The sequence below is a fragment of the Ursus maritimus genome, unplaced genomic scaffold, assembly GCF_017311325.1.
Source record: "Ursus maritimus isolate PB19 unplaced genomic scaffold, ASM1731132v1 scaffold_9, whole genome shotgun sequence".
Taxonomy (NCBI): Eukaryota; Metazoa; Chordata; class Mammalia; order Carnivora; family Ursidae; genus Ursus; species Ursus maritimus.
In genome coordinates this window covers 64,105,456-64,126,340 of record NW_024427107.1, presented here as the reverse complement: position 1 = coordinate 64,126,340, position 20,885 = coordinate 64,105,456, and the positions used below count along the sequence as shown (strand labels likewise).

The 20,885-nt window shown below is 36.7% G+C and overlaps 1 protein-coding gene across 2 annotated transcripts in view; it reads left to right on the top strand.

Moving 5' to 3' along the window:
* Positions 1-6: 6 nt before the first annotated feature.
* ATAD2 (ATPase family AAA domain containing 2) overlaps positions 7-20,885 on the top strand; it is a 61,528-nt gene continuing 40,649 nt past the window's right edge. For both annotated transcript variants that reach the window (XM_040625875.1, XM_040625874.1), the window contains exons 1-7: positions 7-235; positions 11,168-11,316; positions 16,851-16,900; positions 18,681-18,846; positions 19,177-19,279; positions 19,619-19,706; positions 20,549-20,728. In XM_040625875.1, coding sequence (XP_040481809.1) covers positions 68-235; positions 11,168-11,316; positions 16,851-16,900; positions 18,681-18,846; positions 19,177-19,279; positions 19,619-19,706; positions 20,549-20,728 — 904 coding nt within the window. In that variant the 5' untranslated portion in view covers positions 7-67. The remainder of the gene's footprint in view (positions 236-11,167; positions 11,317-16,850; positions 16,901-18,680; positions 18,847-19,176; positions 19,280-19,618; positions 19,707-20,548; positions 20,729-20,885) is intronic.

Genomic DNA, 20,885 nt, shown 5'->3' with positions numbered 1-20,885 from the left:
CTGAGCGGCTGCCGGTCGGGCTCGGGCCCGTCACCCACCGCGGACGCTGGGCGAGGAGACAGGGAAGATGGTGGTCCTCCGCAGCAGCCTGGAGCTGCACAGCCACTCCGCTTCCTCGGCCACCGACCCTCTGGACCTGTCCAACGAGTTCCTCAGCCTGGAGCAGATCGGCCGGAGGCGGCTCCGCTCGGCCCGTGCCGCTGAGCAGTCAGCCGTCACCGTGGCCGCCACGGGCGTGAGTACCGGCCTAGGGCGGGCCCCTCGGGCCGGGCCTGCGGGATTGCCCGCGGCCGGTTCGCCGGGTGGGGCCTGGGGGCTGGGCGGCGCGGTCCGGGTGACAGTTGGTGGGGGGGAGGGGGGTTGAGAGGAGTGTTGTCGAGGACAAGTAAAATGGAAGGCTTCCTAAGATCGGAGCCCCAAGGGCTGTGGGTCGGGGCAAGAGATCGGGCAGTCTGGAAGAGGGCTATGCAGTTCGTTACTAACTCATTTCACGCAAGAGGAAACCGAAGCCCTCTGGAATCTTGGTTTGTCGGGCTGCCCCACCCCCATCTCACACACCTCCCTAACCTATAGCCCAGGCTCCTGCCCTAGGTTCGCATCTTTCCAGTGCAGCACACGTTTACTGACCCCCTACTGGATGCAGGATAGATGTTTTAGGGGCCACGGGAATAGAAAGATTGTAGTTCAGGTTTTCTGACCTTCATTTGCGATACAGAGAGGTTCGGTAATAAGAGCGCCGTGAAAAAATACCAGGTTGCATAATGTGGAGAGATGGAGACCAACATTTCATGTACACCTTCTTCATTTAAACCTCGTTAACAGCTCCGTAAGAATGGATCGTTATGATATCTATGTTACAGACGAAAAATATGGACTCAAAGTAGCCAGTGAGGGGTAGATCTAAAATTGGAACTCGGACCCTCTGCCTCCAAAACCTTTCCCTTTCTGTTATATCATGCTGCAGTTATAAACAATGGCTATAGGGGAAGTTTCCAAGGGGGCGGAGCAGTAAAGTCTTGAAAGAATTACTTCTCTTTCTAGGTCTGAAGTACTGATTGGATTTTTGATTGTAGAGTTAAGGCCAGGGGGAGAGTCCCTCCACCTCCCTACCGCAGCTGCCAAGAGGCAGAGGTGAAGGAGACAGCGTTAACAAAAGGCTGGAGACGTTGAGGAAGCAACACTAGAAAAGTTAAGGCAGCAGGAAGTAGTCTAGTTCTCTTTGAGGGAGGGTAGGCTTGGGGCTGAGAAAAATAGGACCGGAGAGAGGATTAGGAAGTGGGAAGTCAGAAAGAGAGGCCAAGGGAGAGAGAGTTGACAAAACATAGTTAAGGGAGTGATCGCTATATGAAATTTGTTGTCAGTGTCTTTCGTAGGCACCTTGTACTAGTTGCTGCTCTACTGAAGGGAGTGAAAAAGTCTGTTTTTTCTCTGCAGTTGTGATTCTGAATTGAAGAAATAATAATTTCCCGACTTTCAGGGTCTGTTTCTCAATGATATGTTGAGATTGAGATCTGAGGAGGCCAGACATTTCTGCACTAAACTCGGATCCCTTAACTTACCTATGTTCAGAAAATCTAATTATTTCAATAAATACTTACTGAATATTTCTTATTTTATGGACAGTGCTAGATCCTATGACTGTAATGATGTATTGAGCACTGATTAAGTAACATAGGCGCTTAAAACAACTGTCATCGCTACATCAAAAACTAATGATGTACTGTATAGTGGCTAACATAACATAATTTAAAAAACTGGTAGTTTTGAATCTCAGTTTATCAATAATCTACTCTTGTTAAAAGAGGTGATACCACATGCATAGTGAGGATTAAATGTGATGATGCATGTAACGAGATTACCTGAGCGCTTGGCATATAGTTAGGACTCAGTCATTGTCAGCAACTAAGACCACAATCAATTTTAATGCCCACTCCCATCTTTCCATTTCTTCAGGCCAAAAACCTGAGAGTCGTCCTGACTCTTCTCTCATTTCATGTTAGCAAATTCTGTTGGCTCTACTTTCAAAGTATATTTGGAATCTGACCACTTCTCAGATCCTTCATTGTTGCCATGCTGGTCCAAGCCATTATCGCTTCCCTAGGTTTTTTAAATGGATTCTTGACTGGCCACCTGGTTTTCCACCCTTGTATATAATGATCGCCTTCCACAACTGTCAGTTCTCAGTATAGCTTATAGTGATCTTTATGAAAGTCAGAAACAGTTGATCACTCCTCTGCTCAAAAATCTCTAAGAGTAAAAGTTGAAAAGTTTGGGAGTAGCCCGACACCCTTTTATCTTTATGATGACATTCTCTTCCATTTTCCCTTTTGCAAAACCTAGTCTATTCCAGCTCTGTTGGTTTAGCTGCCTCGTGGAATACCAGGGCCTTTGTACTTGTTCTCCCCTCTGTTGGGAATACTCTTCCCCTGAATATCTGCATGATTCATTCCTAATTTACCTTTTACATTTTTAATTTTAAAAAATCTGAGAACTCAAAGTACTTAACATTTTCCAAGAATTTCATAATTATTAACTCAATCCTCCTAATCTTATGAGGTAGGTATGGTCATCTTTGTTTTGCAGGTGAGAGAACCGAGACACGGAGCCCTAGATAGCATGCTCAAATTTACCTTTATAATAAGCGATAGAGCTCCAGGTTCTACCTAGGAGAACTTAGGAATCTCTCTTTCAAGTCTTTGCTAAAACTTTACCTTTTCAGTGATGCTTACCCTCACCACCTTATTTAAAATTACAGATCACTCTTATTGACATGCCTCTTTACTCTGCTTTATGTTCCCTTATAACTTATTACCTTATTACGTGTTCTATTAACTTTCTACTTTTTAAATATTTTATCTCGCCCTAAGTCAGAATGTAACTCTGTACAGTTCTGGATTTTGAACTTTTGTTCAGTATTATATTTCTAGGACCTAGAATAGAACCTAGAGTGTACTAGGGGCATAATAAATATTCGTTAACTATCCTTGGTCTAAAGGAACGTAGTCTAGCAGAGGAGAACTAACACATCAATATAGAGAGACTGTTTGCCATTCTTGCCATATCAGGGGTATGTGATGGCTGAGCAGTTAACACTCAGATGGGTTTTTTTAGGGTGGAAGGGATTTTTTTTTTTCCAGGCTAGGATTTCCCTACCTTTCCAAAGGTATTAGGGATTATACCTTTTTGAAACATAGTAATTCTGTCTTTTTTAAATTCTCAATAAACCAAATTATAATCAAAGGGTTACTTAGCATGGGATTGGATCAAAAGAAATGGATAGCCCTGAAGGGTAATGTGTTCATGCTGTCAAAGCCCACCAATACCAAAAATGAAACATACCTTTGTGATTGGAATATTTTCTAATTTGGGGGTTTACATGCAATACATTTGATTTAATTACAGCTTGCTTTTTATATCAGTCATGCATTTCAGAAACTTAACTCCTGATCACCCTGATTGTATTTAGATATTCTTATTTCCTCAGCTACATTTTTTTATTATAATAATATTTTTTATTATGTTAGTCACCATACAGTACATCCCTGGTTTTTGATGTAAAGTTCCATGATTCATTTGTTGCGTATAACACCCAGTGCACCATGCAATACATGCCCTCCTCACTACCCATCACCAGCCTATCCCATTCCCCCACCCCCTCCCCTCTGAAGCCCTCAGTTTGTTTTTCAGAGTCCATAGTCTCTCATGCTTCATTCCCCCTTCTGATTACCCCCCCTTTCTTTATCATTTTCTTCTCCATATTTATTGACAGATCATTTTTTAGGATAAGTTACTTTTAAAGATGGTTAAATTTATTCATATTAATTTGTTAACTTGGATTTTTCTTTATCTCATCTTGGAAACTGACCTTATATTCAATTTCTGAAGGCACTTATAGTCACCTATTTATTAACCTTTCTACCTTTACATTTTGAATATGATCTCAATCAGCTGGGCTTAAGGGTTTGCTTGTTTTTGGTTTTTTGTTTTTTTTTTTCCTCCTGACTTGTATGGGTTCCCTGAAGTTTTGTTTTAAATTTGTTTTTTTTTTTGTTTCTTAAACTTTTATTTTCATCCTAATTGGATCACAAGATCTAGCATATTCATCCATTCAGATGCCCCTTCTGTGCTTTCTTTTTCTTCCAGAGTCAGACTAGCCATTGCCTATTTCTGTGCTTTCATGGGTCTGAGGTTCGTTGATTCATTAAATTTAGGGTTGTTCTCATGCTAATAGTAGGGAATAGTCTCTCATGGATAGTAGTGGGACGATGAGTGTACATTACTTTTAGGTTGTGTTTATGTACACTTTTATTTTTCTATATGTTAGGTAAAATAAAATATGCTGTGGTATGTAAAAGGTACTTTTTTAAGTTGTCTATTTTAAAAGTTTGAAAAGTACTGTAAATGACACTGATATGTACAACATATGGGAGATTTTTTAAAACTTCGTGTATAACACAACAAAGAAAAATGAAAAGTGTTCAGCTTAGTGAATTATCACAAAGCATAAATTGGGATATTTTGACATGTTGCTATGACTGTTGCATCCTGAAGTTGGGTGACATGGCTGCTCTGAATTCAAGAGTGTGTACTTGTTTTGATGTAATAATAGTAGTCCATTTTTGTCAGTTTGTGTTAAAGACTGGCAGTTGATTTTATGCTTAGAAGTTGCAACTTTTAGAACAGGGATCTGACTAAATAGTGTTTAAGATGGATTATAGTCGGGGCGTCTGGGTAGCGCAGTCGTTAAGCGTCTGCCTTCGGCTCAGGGCGTGATCCCGGCGTTATGGGATCGAGCCCCACATCAGGCTCCTCTGCTGGGAGCCTGCTTCTTCCTCTCCCACTCCCCCTGCTTGTGTTCCCTATCTGGCTGGCTGTCTCTCGTCAAATAAATAAATAAAATCTTAAAAAAAAAAAAAAGTTGGATTATAGTCAACAAATGTGGAGTTTGGAAGACCAGTTAAAAGATTATATTATTAATAGCTACCAATTATATAGCACTTGCTGTGTACCAGGCATGGTACCTAATATACACATACATTTGCCTTATTAAGTAATTATTATTATTATCCTCATTGCAGATGTAGAAGTCAAGGCACAGAGACCTTATGTAACTTGGACAAGATTGTACAGCTCTAAGTGACATGCCAAGAATCAATCCTAAATAGTCTGTCGTTAAAGAGTTTGGGCTCTTAATTGGTATACTATTATCACATTAGACTAAAGCAGGGAAAACTAGAGACTAAATTAAGGTGATACTAGAAGGAACAGAGAAAAAAATGCCAAATAATACTGCAAAGGGTCTGAGAGTTGTTTAGATACAGACAGGGAAGGCAGTGTTGTTTCTAGCTGAAGAAGTGAGCAGTAGACCATTGGGAATATGCCAGAGTTTGGTGAGAAGTTAAGACTATATATCTTCGGGAGTCACCTACATAAAAGTGGTAGTTGAATTCTTGAAGGTGAATAGAAAACATAGCAGAACACAAATATATTTAAGATCTGAAGTAATGGCTATATTTTAAGGATTGAGAAAAGGATGAATTATGTTTTTTAAAAGAGTATCATGTGAATCAAAGGATCAAACATTTAAAGAAGGGAGTGATCAGCTACATAGAAATCAATGAGGTGGAGGAGAGGCCATTGGAATTAACTTTTGGGAGATAGTTTTGGGGCTATTGTAAGAGCTGTAGAAGTAGAAATCAAATTACTGGAGCTTGTGGAAAAGATCCGTGGTGAAGACTTGATCACACCTGTGTTTCAAGATGAAGCTAAGGAGGGATCTCACAGCTATACTGGGTTAGAATATTCTTTTTTTTTTTTTTTAAGATTTTATTTATTTATTTGACAGAGAGAGAGAGCAGCCAGCGAGAGAGGGAACACAAGCAGGGGGAGTGGGAGAGGAAGAAGCAGGCTCCCAGCGGAGGAGCCTGATGTGGGGTTCGATCCCAGAATGCCGGGATCACGCCCTGAGCCGAAGGCAGATGCTTAACAACTGAGCCACCCAGGCACCCCTGGGTTAGAATATTCTGATCACGTTTTCAAGGTGCCCTATGTCTGGATGCATATTTAACTGTGGTTTAAAACATCCTGTTTGCACCTCATTTGTTGGATTGATACTTGAATTGATTCAACCAACTGACCCACATACATATTTTTTGTTACGAATTTAAAGCTTGGATAAGCTTGGTCTTTCGTGGGAAAACAACATATTAGTATATTTCTATTATACAATTGTGTCTACTTTGGGGAAAGCTTTTGTTACTGTAGTTGCTTCTTGTCTACAAACTTAACTGATTTTGCAAGATTATAAGAGACTTAAAAATCTAACAAAATATTTTTCCTCTTTTAAAACTTCACTTTTGAAGATCTATCAGTGCTCTTAATATTTAAGATTTTAGCAAAAGAATAAATGAGGACACTGCATTTCCAGGTTTGGTTTTCAGATTAAGTATGTTTTCCTTTTGTTTTTTATTTCTTAGGAAAATTCTTTCTAGTAATGAGCACTGTAAAAATGTAAAAAATAGAAAGTGAAAGTCCTCATTTTTGTCATCCAGTGTTAATTACTGTTACCAATTGACATTTAACTTACCTCTTCAGAATTATTTGGAAAGCTATATTAAAATGTGATTTTGGTTTAATAACTGTGCTAGTTTCCTTAGGAAATCAGATGTATACAAGATAATTCATCCAGAGGCATTTATAACACAAAAAAATTGCAGATAATTTAAATATACATTAAGCAATTTGTTAAATTGATTCATGTAATAGCTGGAATACTATTCATTTTATTATTTTTTTTAAAGATTTATTATAAGTAAATAAATCTTTGAGAGAGAGTGGCAGGGGAAAGGGCAGAGAGAGAGAATCCCAAGCAGACTCCCTGCTGAATGCAGAGCCCATGGGGGGGGGGGGGGGGGGATCCCACAACCCTGAGGTCATGACCTGAGCCTAAACCAAGAGTCAGCCACTTAACCGACTGAGCCACCCAGACACCCCTACTCATTCATTTTAAAAGATTTTTGAAATAATATTTGATGGCATGGGGAAATGTTTTATATTACTAGAAAAAAGTTACAAAACATAAATAATATCCCAATTTAAGTCATGTAAGTATGATTGCATAGGAAAAGAGTAGTTTATGTACCGAAAGGTTAACAGTGGTTATCATGGGTAGCTGGAGTTAAGAGTGACACTTTCATCTTTGTGCATTTCTTCATTTTTCCCATTATAATGGGCATGTATTGCTTTTATTTTTAAATTGCTTTTGTAAGAAATATTTTTGAAAGTTATTATTTTAAATTTTTCTAGTGTATACCTTTATATAGGTGATTCCCCAAGAACCTGTTTTTTCTTCCCCCACACAGTTAAGGAAAGCCTTTCTTGATGCCTAGTACTTATTTAGAGAGTATGATCAAAGCCACTCACTATGCAAATCAAAGATTCACTTATACCACTTATAAAATTAAATCTTCCAAGTTTTTCAGGGAATCTTTTTTCCCAGTAGTTAGCACCTCCCCTTTTTCCTATGGAAACAAACCATTTTTATTATCCCCAGGAATATGGTGATATTTACTTTCTTTGTTTATTGTGATACTTAATTGTAAATAATATGAAATGTGCCATTTTAACCATTTTTAAGTGTATGGTTCCGTAGCATTAAGTACATTCATTTTGTTCTGCAACCATCATCACTATCCATCTCCAGAATTTTTATGTTCCCAAACTGAAACTCTGTACCCATTAAATATCTCCCCATTCTTCCCTTCTCCTAGCACCTAACAACTACCTTTCTTTCTGTGTTTATGAATTTGACTACCCTGGACCCTCATATAAGAGGAAGCATACAATATTTGTCCTTTTGTAACTGACTTACTTTACTTAGCATAATGTCTTCAGGTTCATACTTGTTGTATCAGTGTGTTAAAATTTACTTCCTTTTCAAGGCTGTATAATATTCTGCTGTGAGTACCACAGTTTTTTAATCCATTCATCTATCAATGAACATTTAGATTGCATCTACCTTTGGCCATTATAAATAATGCTGCTGTGAATAGGAGTATACAGATGTCTGCTTTCATTTCTTTTGACTATATACCTAGAAGTAGGATTGCTGGATCATACGGTAATTCTGTGTTTAATTTTTTGAGGAATTGCCATATCATTTTCCATAGTGGCTGCACCATTTTACATTCCCACCAGCTATGTACAAGGGTTCCAGTTTCTCCACATCCTTGCCAACACTTATTTTCTCTTTTTTTAATAGCCATCCTGACAAGTGTGAAGTGACATCTCATTTGTGGGTTTGATTTTGTATTTCTCTATGCCTAGTTATGTTGGGCATCTTTTCATGTGTTTATTGGCCCTTTGTGTATATTCTTTGAAGAAATGTCTATTTAAGTCTTCTGCCCATTTTTTGTTTTTTGTTGTTAAAACATAGGAGTTCTTTATATATTATGGCTATCAATCCTTTGTCAGATACATGATTTGTAAATGCGTTCTATTACATGGGTTTCCATTTCACTGTGTGGATAGTGTCCTTGGCACGAAAGTTTGTAATTTTGATGAAGTCCAGCTTATCTATTTTTTCTTTCATCATCTGTGCTTTCAGTTTCATATCTAAGAAATCTTTGCCAAATCCAATGTAATGAAAGTTTTCCGCTATGCTTTCTTCTAAGAGTGTCTAAATTTTTAGCTTTGTATTCTCTTGTACATTTTTAAGGTTTCCCTTAAAGTGGTTTTGCTATCTAAGGTTTCCCCCATCCCCATTGGTTTAAATAGTTAGAAAGCAGATCATTTCAGTCATTCTTTAGTGTTGACATTAAAAAAATAAAACTATTGGATCAGTCTTTTTATCCACCGGAATTTAAAAACCATAGTTACTTGATACCTGTCTTGGAACATTAAAAACATAATACATAAACATGCTCCTTTAGCAATCAGAAATTTTATCTTGATTCTTTTTTTCCCTCTTTTAATTTGTATTTCCAATTCATGTAAGCCACAGCATTTTATCTTGGTCTATTTTTATACTTAAATGTAATTTATTAAGTATCCTTTCATACTTGTAAAACAAAATTTGAAAATTTTTACACTTTTTTGTGATCACAAGGCCCTAAGAAAATACAACTTACAATATTCAATTGATGCAAACAACAAAAGCATACTTATTTGATTAAAAATGATGAAACAGAAAGTAAGATTTCATTGGGATTTCATTTGATTGAAGTCCCCCCGCCCCATTGATCATACATCTGTGGAGGAACTTACTGCTGAAGACAGTGTTTGGCATCAGTTCCATTGTTTTTATAAATGTAAGCTCCGAGAAACATTGTTCATATAAATAAGTAGACAGTAATGAAAGGAGTTTAGCAGTGCCACTCAGTTTTCCTGGCTTATATGCCAAAAAACACTTGCCAAAATTATTTTTCATGGTCTCTTAGCTTGATTAGGTCTCCTTTCAATTTTGTTGAAAGCAGAGAATTAGAAACCACCTCACAAAGGAAAGGATTTGTTGCCGAGCTTTGTCATTCATTTCTTAACACCTAACCTTCGTGTTTTTCTTTGTTTGGCTTTAGGGAGGTTTTTAAGGCCTTGAGGCAGTCCACAAAAGTAAGATTAAGATTCAGAATGAGGCTGGTGATGGGTAGTAAGGAGGGCACGTATTGCATGGTGCACTGGGTGTTACACGCAACTAACAAATCATCGAACTTTACGTAAAAAACCAGGGATGTACTGTATGGTGACTAACATAATATAAAAAAAAAGATTCAGAATGAGTGAGAGAGATGACTTTCTTTTGTAAAATGAGAGAAAGGTAAATGAAAGAGGATGCCTTCTCAGGCAGATCAGTTTTAAGAAAAGGTACGTAGGGAAGTTAAAAATCTGGAAATAGATTCCCATAAAATTTTTCTTAGGAAGTCTTGTTATACTACACCTATCTAAGATGTAGGTGTTCATTTAAAAAATAATACACCTACCTAAAAGAGTAGATACTCCTTTTTCAAACATCCTTACATATAGGTACACTGACAGAAGTGATTAACAAGCCATATATATCACTCATGTTTTATGAAGTACCTGTCTAATTCTTTTTTTTTTTTTAGATTCTATTTATTTATTTGACAGAGACAGCCAGCGAGAGAGGGAACACAGCAGGGGGAGTGGGAGAGGAAGAAGCAGGCTCCCAGCAGAGGAGCCTGATGTGGGGCTCGATCCCATAACGCCAGGATCACGCCCTGAGCCGAAGGCAGACGCTTAACCGCTGTGCCACCCAGGCGCCCCAGTACCTGTCTAATTCTTAACACAAATCCTTGTGGATTAAATATCCTTATTTTGCTTGTGAATCAGCGAAATATTCTGCTCAAAACAAAATGAAATGACTGTGTAAAGCCAGCCTAAGGGGGAGGGTATACTAATGTTGCAGGTTTTTTAAAATACTGCCTGTTTTTCTAAAATTATCGATTTTCAGAGTGGTACGGCATATAATTAGAGTTGGTAGGTACTTTTACCTTCTCTTTTTATGTGAAAGTAGCCTTTATATGATTTCAGAGAGATGTGTATGAACTTTTGAATACTTTATGACAGAACCTCTGTAGCTCATAAAGCAGCCACTAAAAGAAACTCTAGTCTAGTGAGCAGTAATAAAGTCACATAGAGCGCTGCGGTTTTACAGCAGGTTAACGTACATAAACAGTCTTCCAATTCAAGTGTTGCATCATCTGGGTGAAATTGTGAAATAGGTGGTAGTAACTCCTTTTATCATCCAAGCCCAAATTACACTTCTGGTGGCCCAGTTATTTTAAAGTTGCTGCCAGTGGTTGCCTGGCAGGCAATGGTTTGTGTATCTTTCTAATTTCTGTAGCCTTAAAATAAAGGAGTATTCAGTGTTATGAACTATTACAACTTTTTGTACAGTTGGGGGAAACTTTACTAGACCACTTGCTATGAAATAGAGCTATAAACCATCAATAAATCTTATATTATCTGTTTCATAGACATTGCTGACATGTGTTTATCATAAAATGATTATTTAGTTTAAATACTGTAGTTTCTTGGGAAGATACAGAATCATGCTGCACAAAAAGCAGTTGTTACAAACTTGTAATCAAAGAAAACTCTTAGAAGGAGTTTAACTTGGGAATTTTGATCACTTTCTCAATTTTTCTTGAAGGATGGGTCTTCAATTAAAGAAGTTGAAACCTACCACCGGACACGTTCTTTAAGGTCTTTGAGAAAAAATGCACAGAATTCTTCAGATTCTAGTTTTGATAAGAATATGGAAATAACAGAGAAACACGCTAATGGAAGGCATTTTACAAGGTAAAACAAGATGGGTGAATGCTAATAATTTTAAAGTAATTTAGAATTTGTGTTTAATTTTTAAGTGTATTCTTGCCCAATCATCAAGATTCCAGGGTCACAAAATGTAATTTGAAATGAAAGTGCCACAAATGAATATTATTGAGTTAAAATTTTAATATGTACCCAGTTTGTTTTTATTTTCTTGTTCAAAGATAATATTTGTGATACGTGTGAGTGCAGCTGACAAAGTTGCTTGATAACTACTTATCTGTGTGACTTTGTGATTTTAACTTGCTTGTATGTGATCCTGCTTCATACTTAATACAAAGCCTTTATTCGAAATAGTAGTTACTTTTCTCATCACTTGCTATCAAGTATTCCATCAATTCTGAGTCATTTATGAATTTGTGTATTGGTGTGCTTCTAAAAGCAGTCTTCACGTAGGAAGTGGAACATGATTTTTTTTTTTACTTGTCTAAGAGGACTAGATGATTTGTACATATTCAAATTTCATTTCTCAAGAGCCCTGAGGTAGATGGCATGAATTCCATCTACTTTAATACTCAAGGAATTACTTTCAGTGAATTAAGTCGTTAGGTAATTCAGGGAACTTGAATTTGTTTGGTTTGGGGCAGATTTAAATCTAATTAGCTAAAAACCTTCACTTTTCCTCCCACTTTGGTGGGTCTGACATAAATGCGGGGGGTGCCAATTAGAATAAAATGTCTTTGATGAAGTCATTGCTTTATACATTAATTCTTCTCATATACATTAATTCTTCTCATAAAGAAATGTCTCATAGTAACTTATAAGACTAGAACCCTCCTACTCTTTTTTTTTTTTTTAAGACTTATTTAAGTAATCTCTACACCCAGTGTGGGGCTCAAATCCATGACCTGAGATCAAGAGTCACACGCTCCACTGTCCAAGCCAGCCAAGCACCCCTAGGGTCCTCCTATTCTTAAGTAGACTTTGATTATTTTGTGTAACATATTTTCCAGATAAGTGATATCATGAACCTTTTAAGTTTGTTCTTTGTTAATATTATTTAAATAGTCTTTCATTATATATTTTTAAATTTGCATTATTTCATCCATTATTTATGGTATATTTACCTCTGTATTTCATGGGATCCAAGATAGTAGCAATTGAAACACTCATTGTTTTATATGAGACAGTAGAAAAGAAGAAAACACTGAAAGTTAAACTAAGACATTCCATCAATTTTAAAACATCCCAATTTCAGAAGATGTTAAAATGGAGGGAAATGTACAACTTACAGAATTGATGAAATACAATTTAAGCTATCCCAGTATTTCTGAAACTTGAAGTCTTTTTGGCGTGGAGAAAATGGCCTGTGGATTCTCTCTGAGAATTTTAAACTTTATTTCATGATCTGAAGGAAAAGTAAACATTCTGGATCATCTAAATTGCTACCTTCTAGAGAATAGTCATAAAATTTCAGGGCCTACATTGGTGTTTACAACTAAGTTGGCACCAGCCTAGTACTGCTTGAGTTAGATCAGGTTTATGTGATAAAAACTGAGTCTGACCTTGATACATAAATGCTTTGAAGAGGAAGCCATGGATGTGATGTCATGACATGCTGTTCAACTGAAGGTTTGGAGCACTTGAAATAAAGACAAGTGGATGAATTGAGTCATGATACACCACAAAAATGACGTACAACATACCAAACTCGAGAAACTGATAGCCGTCTGTACCAATTTCACACAGCAAATGGCTATTTTATTTCAGCAAGACCTCCTATGTTAATATTTTTGTTAGTGGTTTTGTTGGTTTTATTTTATTTGCATAAAATGTAAATTAATTTCCCTCAGTTTGGCTTGTACATAGTCATAAAAAATTTAATGTTGGGGGGGTGCCTGTGTGGCTCATTCAGTTAAGCGTCCGACTCTTTTTTTTTTTTTTAAAGATTTTTTATTTATTTATTCGACAGAGATAGAGACAGCCAGCGAGAGAGGGAACACAAGCAGGGCGGGTGGGAGAGGAAGAAGCAGGCTCATAGCAGAGGAGCCCGATGTGGGTCTCGATCCCAGAACGCCGGGATCACGCCCTGAGCCGAAGGCAGACGCTTAACCGCTGTGCCACCCAGGCGCCCCAAGCGTCCGACTCTTGATTTCAGCTCAGGTCATGGTCTGTGGTCCTGGGATCTAAGCACCGCATCGGGCTCTGCACTCAGTAGGGAGTTTCCTTAAGGATTCTCTCCCTCTCCCTCTGACCTTATCCCTGCTCGCTCTCACATGCATTCTCTCTCTCAAATAAATAAATCTTTAAAAAAAAAAAAAAAAAAAGGAACTCTTAAGAATTTAATGTTGGAAGTCCTTAAAGTCTTTACCTTTAAAAGTATATGTACTTTACTCAAGTTTATGAAACATTGTGCTGCCCTTTATGTTCAAAAGCTATTAAAGGAATATATTAAAATAAGTGCTTTTTCAATCTAGATTTAAAGATGAGTGACTTGGTATTTTTAAATTTGATTCCTTTTAAAATATATTGAATTGCTGTCTTTTAAAAATTTTTTTTAAATTTTTATTTATGTTTATTAGAGAGAGAGGAAGGAGAAGAGGGAGAGGGAGAAAGAGGATATTAAGTAGACTCCACACCCAGTGAGGAGCCTGACACAGGGCTGGATCTCACAACCCTGAGATCATGACCTGAGCTGAAATAAATAGTCAGATGCTTAACCAACTGATCCACCCGGGCATCTCTAAAATTGTTTTTAAATAACAACTTCATGGAGATATAATTCACATACCATAAGATTCATAATTTTAAAATGTATAATTCAGTGGTTTTAGAATATTCACAATATTGTGCTACCATCACTACAATCCAATTTCAGAACATTTTCATCACCCCAGAAAGAAACCCTGTTAGGTTACCTCCCACCTCCTTCTCCCTCCCCACTGGCCCCTTGGAAACCACTAATCTACTTTCCGTCTCTATGGATTTGCCTATTCTGAACACTTTATATAAATGGAATCATATTTATGGCCTTTTTTTTTTTTTTAAGATTTTATTTATTTATTTGACAGAGAGACAGCCAGCGAGAGAGGGAACACAGGCAGGGGGAGTGGGAGAGGAAGAAGCAGGCTCCCAGCGGAGGAGCCTGATGTGGGGCTCGATCCCAGGACTCTGGGATCACGCCCTGAGCTGAAGGCAGACGCTTAACAACTAAGCCACCCAGGTGCCCCATATTTGTGGCCTTTTGTGTCTGGTTTCTTTCACTCAGTCTGATGTTTTGAAGGTTCATTTTATTGTAGTATCTGTCAGCACTTCATTCTTTTTTTGCTGAGTAAGATTCCGTTGCATCAATTTATCATGTTTTGTTTACTCATTAGTTGATGGACATTTGGATTGTTCTACTTTGAATGATACTGTGAACACTGGTGTTCAAATTTTATGTGGACATAGGGTTTTGATTGTATGGGAGTGTATACCTAGGAGCGAGTTGCTAGGTCAAATGGTAACTTAACATCGAGGAATTGCTGAATAGTTGGCTAAAGCAGCTGTTCCATTTTACATTCCCATTAGCAGCATATGAGGGTTCCAATTTCTCCACATCCTCATCAACACTTGTCATAGTCGTTTTGGTTTTAGCCATTTTAGTGGGTGTGAAAGTATCTCTTTGTGGTTCTGATTTACATTTCCTTGATGGTTAATAGCATTGAATATTTTCATGTGCTTATTGGCCATTTCTATGTCTTCTGTGGAGATTATTAAAAAATAATCTGTGTATTCAGATCATTATTACAAAGACTTATTTTGCATAGTGATAGCATTAGGATCTGTTTGTATAAGACTTAGATAAACTGGCCCTCAATATTGTTGAATTTTGCTTTATGTAGTTTCCTGCTTCTTATCAGGGTGACCCTTTTTGCTGTTGCTAGTTTGCCTGACTGTAGTAAATATCTTTACTTACTTCCTTTCTGTGTCCCTCCATCCGTTTTGTTTTCTGAGGTTCAAAGACCAGGAGGCCAAAACTGTGGGAATAATATAGAAAGATTTGAGCAACTGTACCTGAGGGCAGGATCTATATTTCCTTGGTTCTGGAGTTCCTAACTAGGGTCCAGTAATCATAGTTTTGAGGGGGCACATGAAACCTCTGAAATAATGTATAAACTTGTATGTGTGTATGCAGTTTTCTAGGTAGAAAAGATCCATAGCTTTTATCAGATTTGCTGAGGTTGACAAAAGTCCAGGCACCTGTTTTTATAGTTTCATTGGAACACAGCCATATCCATTCATTCTGCCTATGGCTGTTTTCCTGCTTTATTGTTAAAGTTTTTGTGGGACAAGAGACTGTATGACTCACAAACCTAATTATTTACTATCCAACTGTTTAAGGAAAAGTTTACCAACCCCTGAAGGGGAAAGGTGCTCCCATTCCCCTAAAGGCAAGAAGCAAAGAAAGAGAGGAAAGGAAGGAAAGAAGGAAGGGCAGAGAAAGGAAGGAAGGAAGGAAGGACGGACGGACATTGCTTTAATCATTGTGTGCCTAGCATTTAATAGGGCTCTTGTTTATAGAAGTGTAGACCTATATAGTATGGAGGGAGGAGCTCCTTTATGAGAAATGTTTATGAGGCTATGAACAAACTAGGCCTTGACCTGTGGATGGATTGCTCAAATGTTTTTATTTTGTTCTTGGTTCTTACCAAAAGAGATAATGAATTAACGATGACTTACATTGTTGTGAGAATGCATGATTGAACTCTTCTGGATAAGATGGTTCCATTTTATTTTAAAGTGTCACGTTTGAAATACCATGTGTGTATAACCAGCCCACTTGGAAATAGCTTGACATATAGGTTGATTAATAGATGTAGCTATCCAAGTATGGAAAATTGAGTTCCTAAAAATAAGTTAATGAGACCTACTGTTTTGTTTGCTCAATGGATTTTGGAAAAAAGATGAGGGGAGGGTACTTGTTTTTTTAAAACCTTGGAAAGTAATCTTTCCAATTTCGGTAGATACTGTTTGCCAGTTTGTAAGTGAGATATCTGATTCACAAATGGGACTGTGTCTGCATGTGAATGATAACGCATGTCATATAGAGATTGTAGACAGCAAATGTTTTTAGAAGGAAATTAGCATATTGCTAAGGGACATTAGTTCTGTTTTAGTTATAAATATTTCAAGGCTGTGGGGTCACTGTATTCCTGTGGTATAAAACACATTGTCTTTTTTTGCTCAATAATTACAGTTCAATTATACCTACTTAGGCTAAGGACATAATTTCTTGTTTTAAGTAAGAAACTTTGATTTAATTAATTCTGTTTGGCTATGAGTTAATACATATATTATTACATTTCACAACAGGGTTCTCAGGCTTTGTTTAGCCATAACTGATATAAGCATAGATATTCTAAAGCTTTTTATTTTTCAGTGTTATTTAGGCTTTTAGTTATCTATGAGTATTTACTGTGTAAGCTGATATACCTTTTTACGCTACTTTGTAGTATTATGAAGTATAGGATTTAAAATTATATCAATTATTTTGAATTATTTAATATATTTTTTTCATATAGGCAGTCAGCCAGACAGCAGGCTGATAAGAAAAAAGAAGAGTGCAAAGAAAGTAAGTAATGTTAAAGGCATTTCAGATTGAAAGCATGTAATTCATATTTTCTTTACAGATGTATTGAGGGACATACAATAAACTGTATATATTTCAAGTGTCCAATTTGTTTGGTTTTTCGTAAGTGTATGCTATGAGGCCACCACCACAATAAGATAGTGAAGATAGCTATCACTGCCAAAAACTTCCTCAGGCCTCTTTATAATCACTCCCCCAACTCCTCTCCAGGCCTTCCACGTACCAAGATTCCTGAGCAATCACCGATCTGCTTCTATCACTATAATTTAGTTTTCATTTTCTTGAGTTTTATGTAAATGAAATTATGCAGTTGCATTCTTTTCGTCTGGCTTCCTTTCTCTCAGCATAATTACTTTGAGTATCATCCACATTGTTGCATTTTCTTGCCAAGTATTCCATTACATGGATATACCACAGTCCCCCCCCCCCAGTTTTTTTGTGCTATAATTGACATATAACATTATGCATGTTTAAAGTGTACAATAAATGTTGATTTGGTACAGTTATGTATTGCAAAATGATTACTATTATAGCTTTAGCTAACACCAGCATCATGTAACAGAATAACCATTTCTTTTTTGTGGTGAGAACATTTAAGGTCTTAGCCACTTTGAAGTGTATAATACAGTATTATTATCTATAATCTCTATGCTGTACATTAAATCCTCAGAATTTATTTGTCTTATAGCTGGAAATTTATATTATGACCAACTCTCCTTTTCCCTCACCTGCCAGTCCTTGGTAACTAACATCCTAGTCTCTGTTTCTATGAGTTGGCTTTTTTTAGATTCCACATTTAAATGATATTATACAATATTTGTCTTTCTCTGACTTCTTTCACTTAGTATAATGCCCTCAAGCTCCATCCATGTTATTGCAATAGCAGGATATTCTTCTTTATCGTGGCTGAGTAGTATTCTGTTGTGTATATATATTTTACATCTTCTTTATCCATTCATCCGTTTAGGGCCACTTAAGTTGTTTCCCATAATTTGTTTATTACTCTTTTGGTGGACATTTGGGTTGTTTCCAGTTTGGGACTATCACAAACCTGTCTTGAACATTTGTGTACAAATTTTTGTATTACATATCTTTGCTTTTCTCTGGAGAGCAGAATGGCTAGATCATATGGTAGGTATATGTTGTAACTTTATTTTTGTTTTCTATTATTTTTAAGAAAGGTAAGTAAGTTTAAGATACTATGACTTTGTTATATGAAGTGTAGCTATTCAGTTGTTCATTTTAGAATTATTTTATAAATGCCATTATTTAAAATCTTTCCTTTTTTTTTTTTTTTTGTTAAAGATTTTATTTATTTATTTGACAGAGATAGAGACAGCCAGCGAGAGAGGGAACACAAGCAGGGGGAGTGGGAGAGGAAGAAGCAGGCTCATAGCGGAGGAGCCTGATGTGGGGCTCGATCCCATAACGCCGGGATCATGCCCTGAGCCGAAGGCAGACGCTTAACCGCTGTGCCACCCAGGCGCCCCGTAAAATCTTTCCATTTTTGGACACCTGGGTGGCTCAGTCGGTTAAATGTCTGCCTTCGGCTCAGGTCGTGATCCCAAGGTCCTGGGATCGAGTCCCACATCAGGCTCCCTGTTCTGCACGGAGTCTGCTTCTCCCTCTGCCTCTCCCCCACTCGTTCTCTCGATCTCTCTCGCTCTCGTGCTCTCTCTTTCAAATAAATAAGTAAAATCTTTAAAAAATAAAATTAAAAAATAAAATAAAATCTTTCCATTTTTATGTATACATCTTGAAGACAAAGTGATTCCAGTTACTCGGTCGTTGAGGACTAGAAACATTGTTCAAACTAAAGAACACTTGCATGAAGAGAATGGTGATGTTGAAGTTCGGCGCAGTTGCAGGATTAGAAGTCGCTATAGTAGTGTGAACCAGTCTGTGCTGTTTGACAAACTTATAACAAAGTAAGTAAAAATTATTTGGATCAAGATGATTTAGCTGGCAAAACTTTTTGTTGGGGAGGGATCGTAAATTTCAACTAGCTTGACTATTTAATACATTCAGCTGTGTAAAGCATAAAGGAGAATGGTTAAGAGGGCTTTGTAATAGTTCTATATATGTATTTAAATTCTTGGAAAGAAATTTTAGAATATTTTTACACAAGTAAATCAATGCTTTGTATAGAGATATTTAAAATCCCAGCACTCAAAAAACACAATGGAAGAAAAATAAATTTTTTAAAAATGTACTACTCTTTTACAATTTTAGCTTATATTATGTCAATTTTCTTAAAGCACTGCCGAAGCTGTACTTCAGAAAATGGATGACATGAAGAAGATGCGTAGACAGCGAATGAGGGAACTTGAAGACTTGGGAGTGTTTAATGAAACAGAAGAAGTAAATATATCCTTCCTCAGTCCTGAAACTAGTGTAACATTTTGTGTCAACTACACTTCAGTAAAAAAGAATATGTATATATAGCTCCTTCCATTTAGGGGATGATTTAATGATCTCCAGTTTAACCTTTTTTCTATGGTACTGTCCATTTTTTGGTGAAATTATTCATCATTTTCAACATTTTTAAACTGTCCAGCATTTGTTTGATCAGTCACTAGTTATTGCTGTAGTTGTAAGAGTTTGTAGCTGTAAATATCTTCATTTTAAGCAGGATAGAAAGATCCTACTGAATTTTTTTAATATACTAAATGTTAATGGCTTTTGTTTAAACGTTTTTAGGAGAATCTCAATATGTACACAAGAGGAAAACAAAAAGGTATTCAAAGAACTGATGAGGAAACGACTGACAATCAAGAAGGCAGTGTGGGTTAGTCTTTTGTTCTACTTCTGGTTTTGAATTTCAGCGCTTTTTATTTAGGAGGAGATAGCTTTTTTATTCAGAAGTTGTCACATTTATGGTAGTTTGTGAAAGATCAAAGGATTGGTCATAATTGAAAAGTGAGAGCAGGGCAGAGCTTAAAAGGATAGTATGTCTTATTTGGAAGAGTACTTGAAATCAACAAATCTAAAGCAAATAAACCTGGTTTGCTTGCATAATACATCTGCAGACAACACATCTCTGCCTGTTAAAAGGTGATTAAAACTGAGTTTCACTCTTCTGTTTAGAAATTGCTACTGTAATTTATTAGAACTTCTCTTGAGTAAAACTGGTTTCTGAAATGCATTTTAAATATTTGGTGAGGGTGTTTCACATTTTCATAAGTAGATTATTTGAGTTACGCTCCATGTAACTCAGTGACAGCCAGAAGGGCTGGATGGAATTGAAAACTTAAATATGAGAGGCAAAAGCTAAGTGAGGAGATACTCTAATTTGTCAACATGTTAAATTAACTTGGAAACTTAAGTATAGTCACTTATATTAATAAAATTAGCAATACCATAAACTTTAGTTTGGTACTACTGACAGTAGCCTTTCAACTTCTTTCCCTACTTCCTTTTTTCCTTCCTCTAGTTATTTTTAATTCTACAATTTACTTCATTTTTTAAAATCTTCATTTAATGCTGCAAAAGAATTACAGATCATTTCTATGAACAATCTAGAAGTAAATAAATTTTTAGAGGAGGGTCTCTTTCACTCTCAATTTCAGTGTGTTAAAAATCGTTAACATTTTGGTCACTATCTTGAAAGTAAATGTTTCTTAACTGTAGAATCATCTGAAGAGGGTGAAGACCAAGAAGATGAAGATGATGGTGAAGATGAAGATGATGATGAAGATGATGAAGATGATGATGATGATGAAGATGAAGAGGATGGGGAAGAAGATAACCAGAAACGATATTATCTTAGACAAAGAAAAGCTACTGTGTACTACCAGGCTCCTCTAGAAAGTAAGTGCTATATATACTGTAATTATATTACCTTTATCTTTACTGCCTTTTCTCTATTCTTATTTTTCATGTTTTCATTTTACGGAATACTCATGGCTGTTGTCTTTCATAAACTATCCTAAGTGTGTAAGAAGTCATTTCTTCAAGAAAGTTAGAT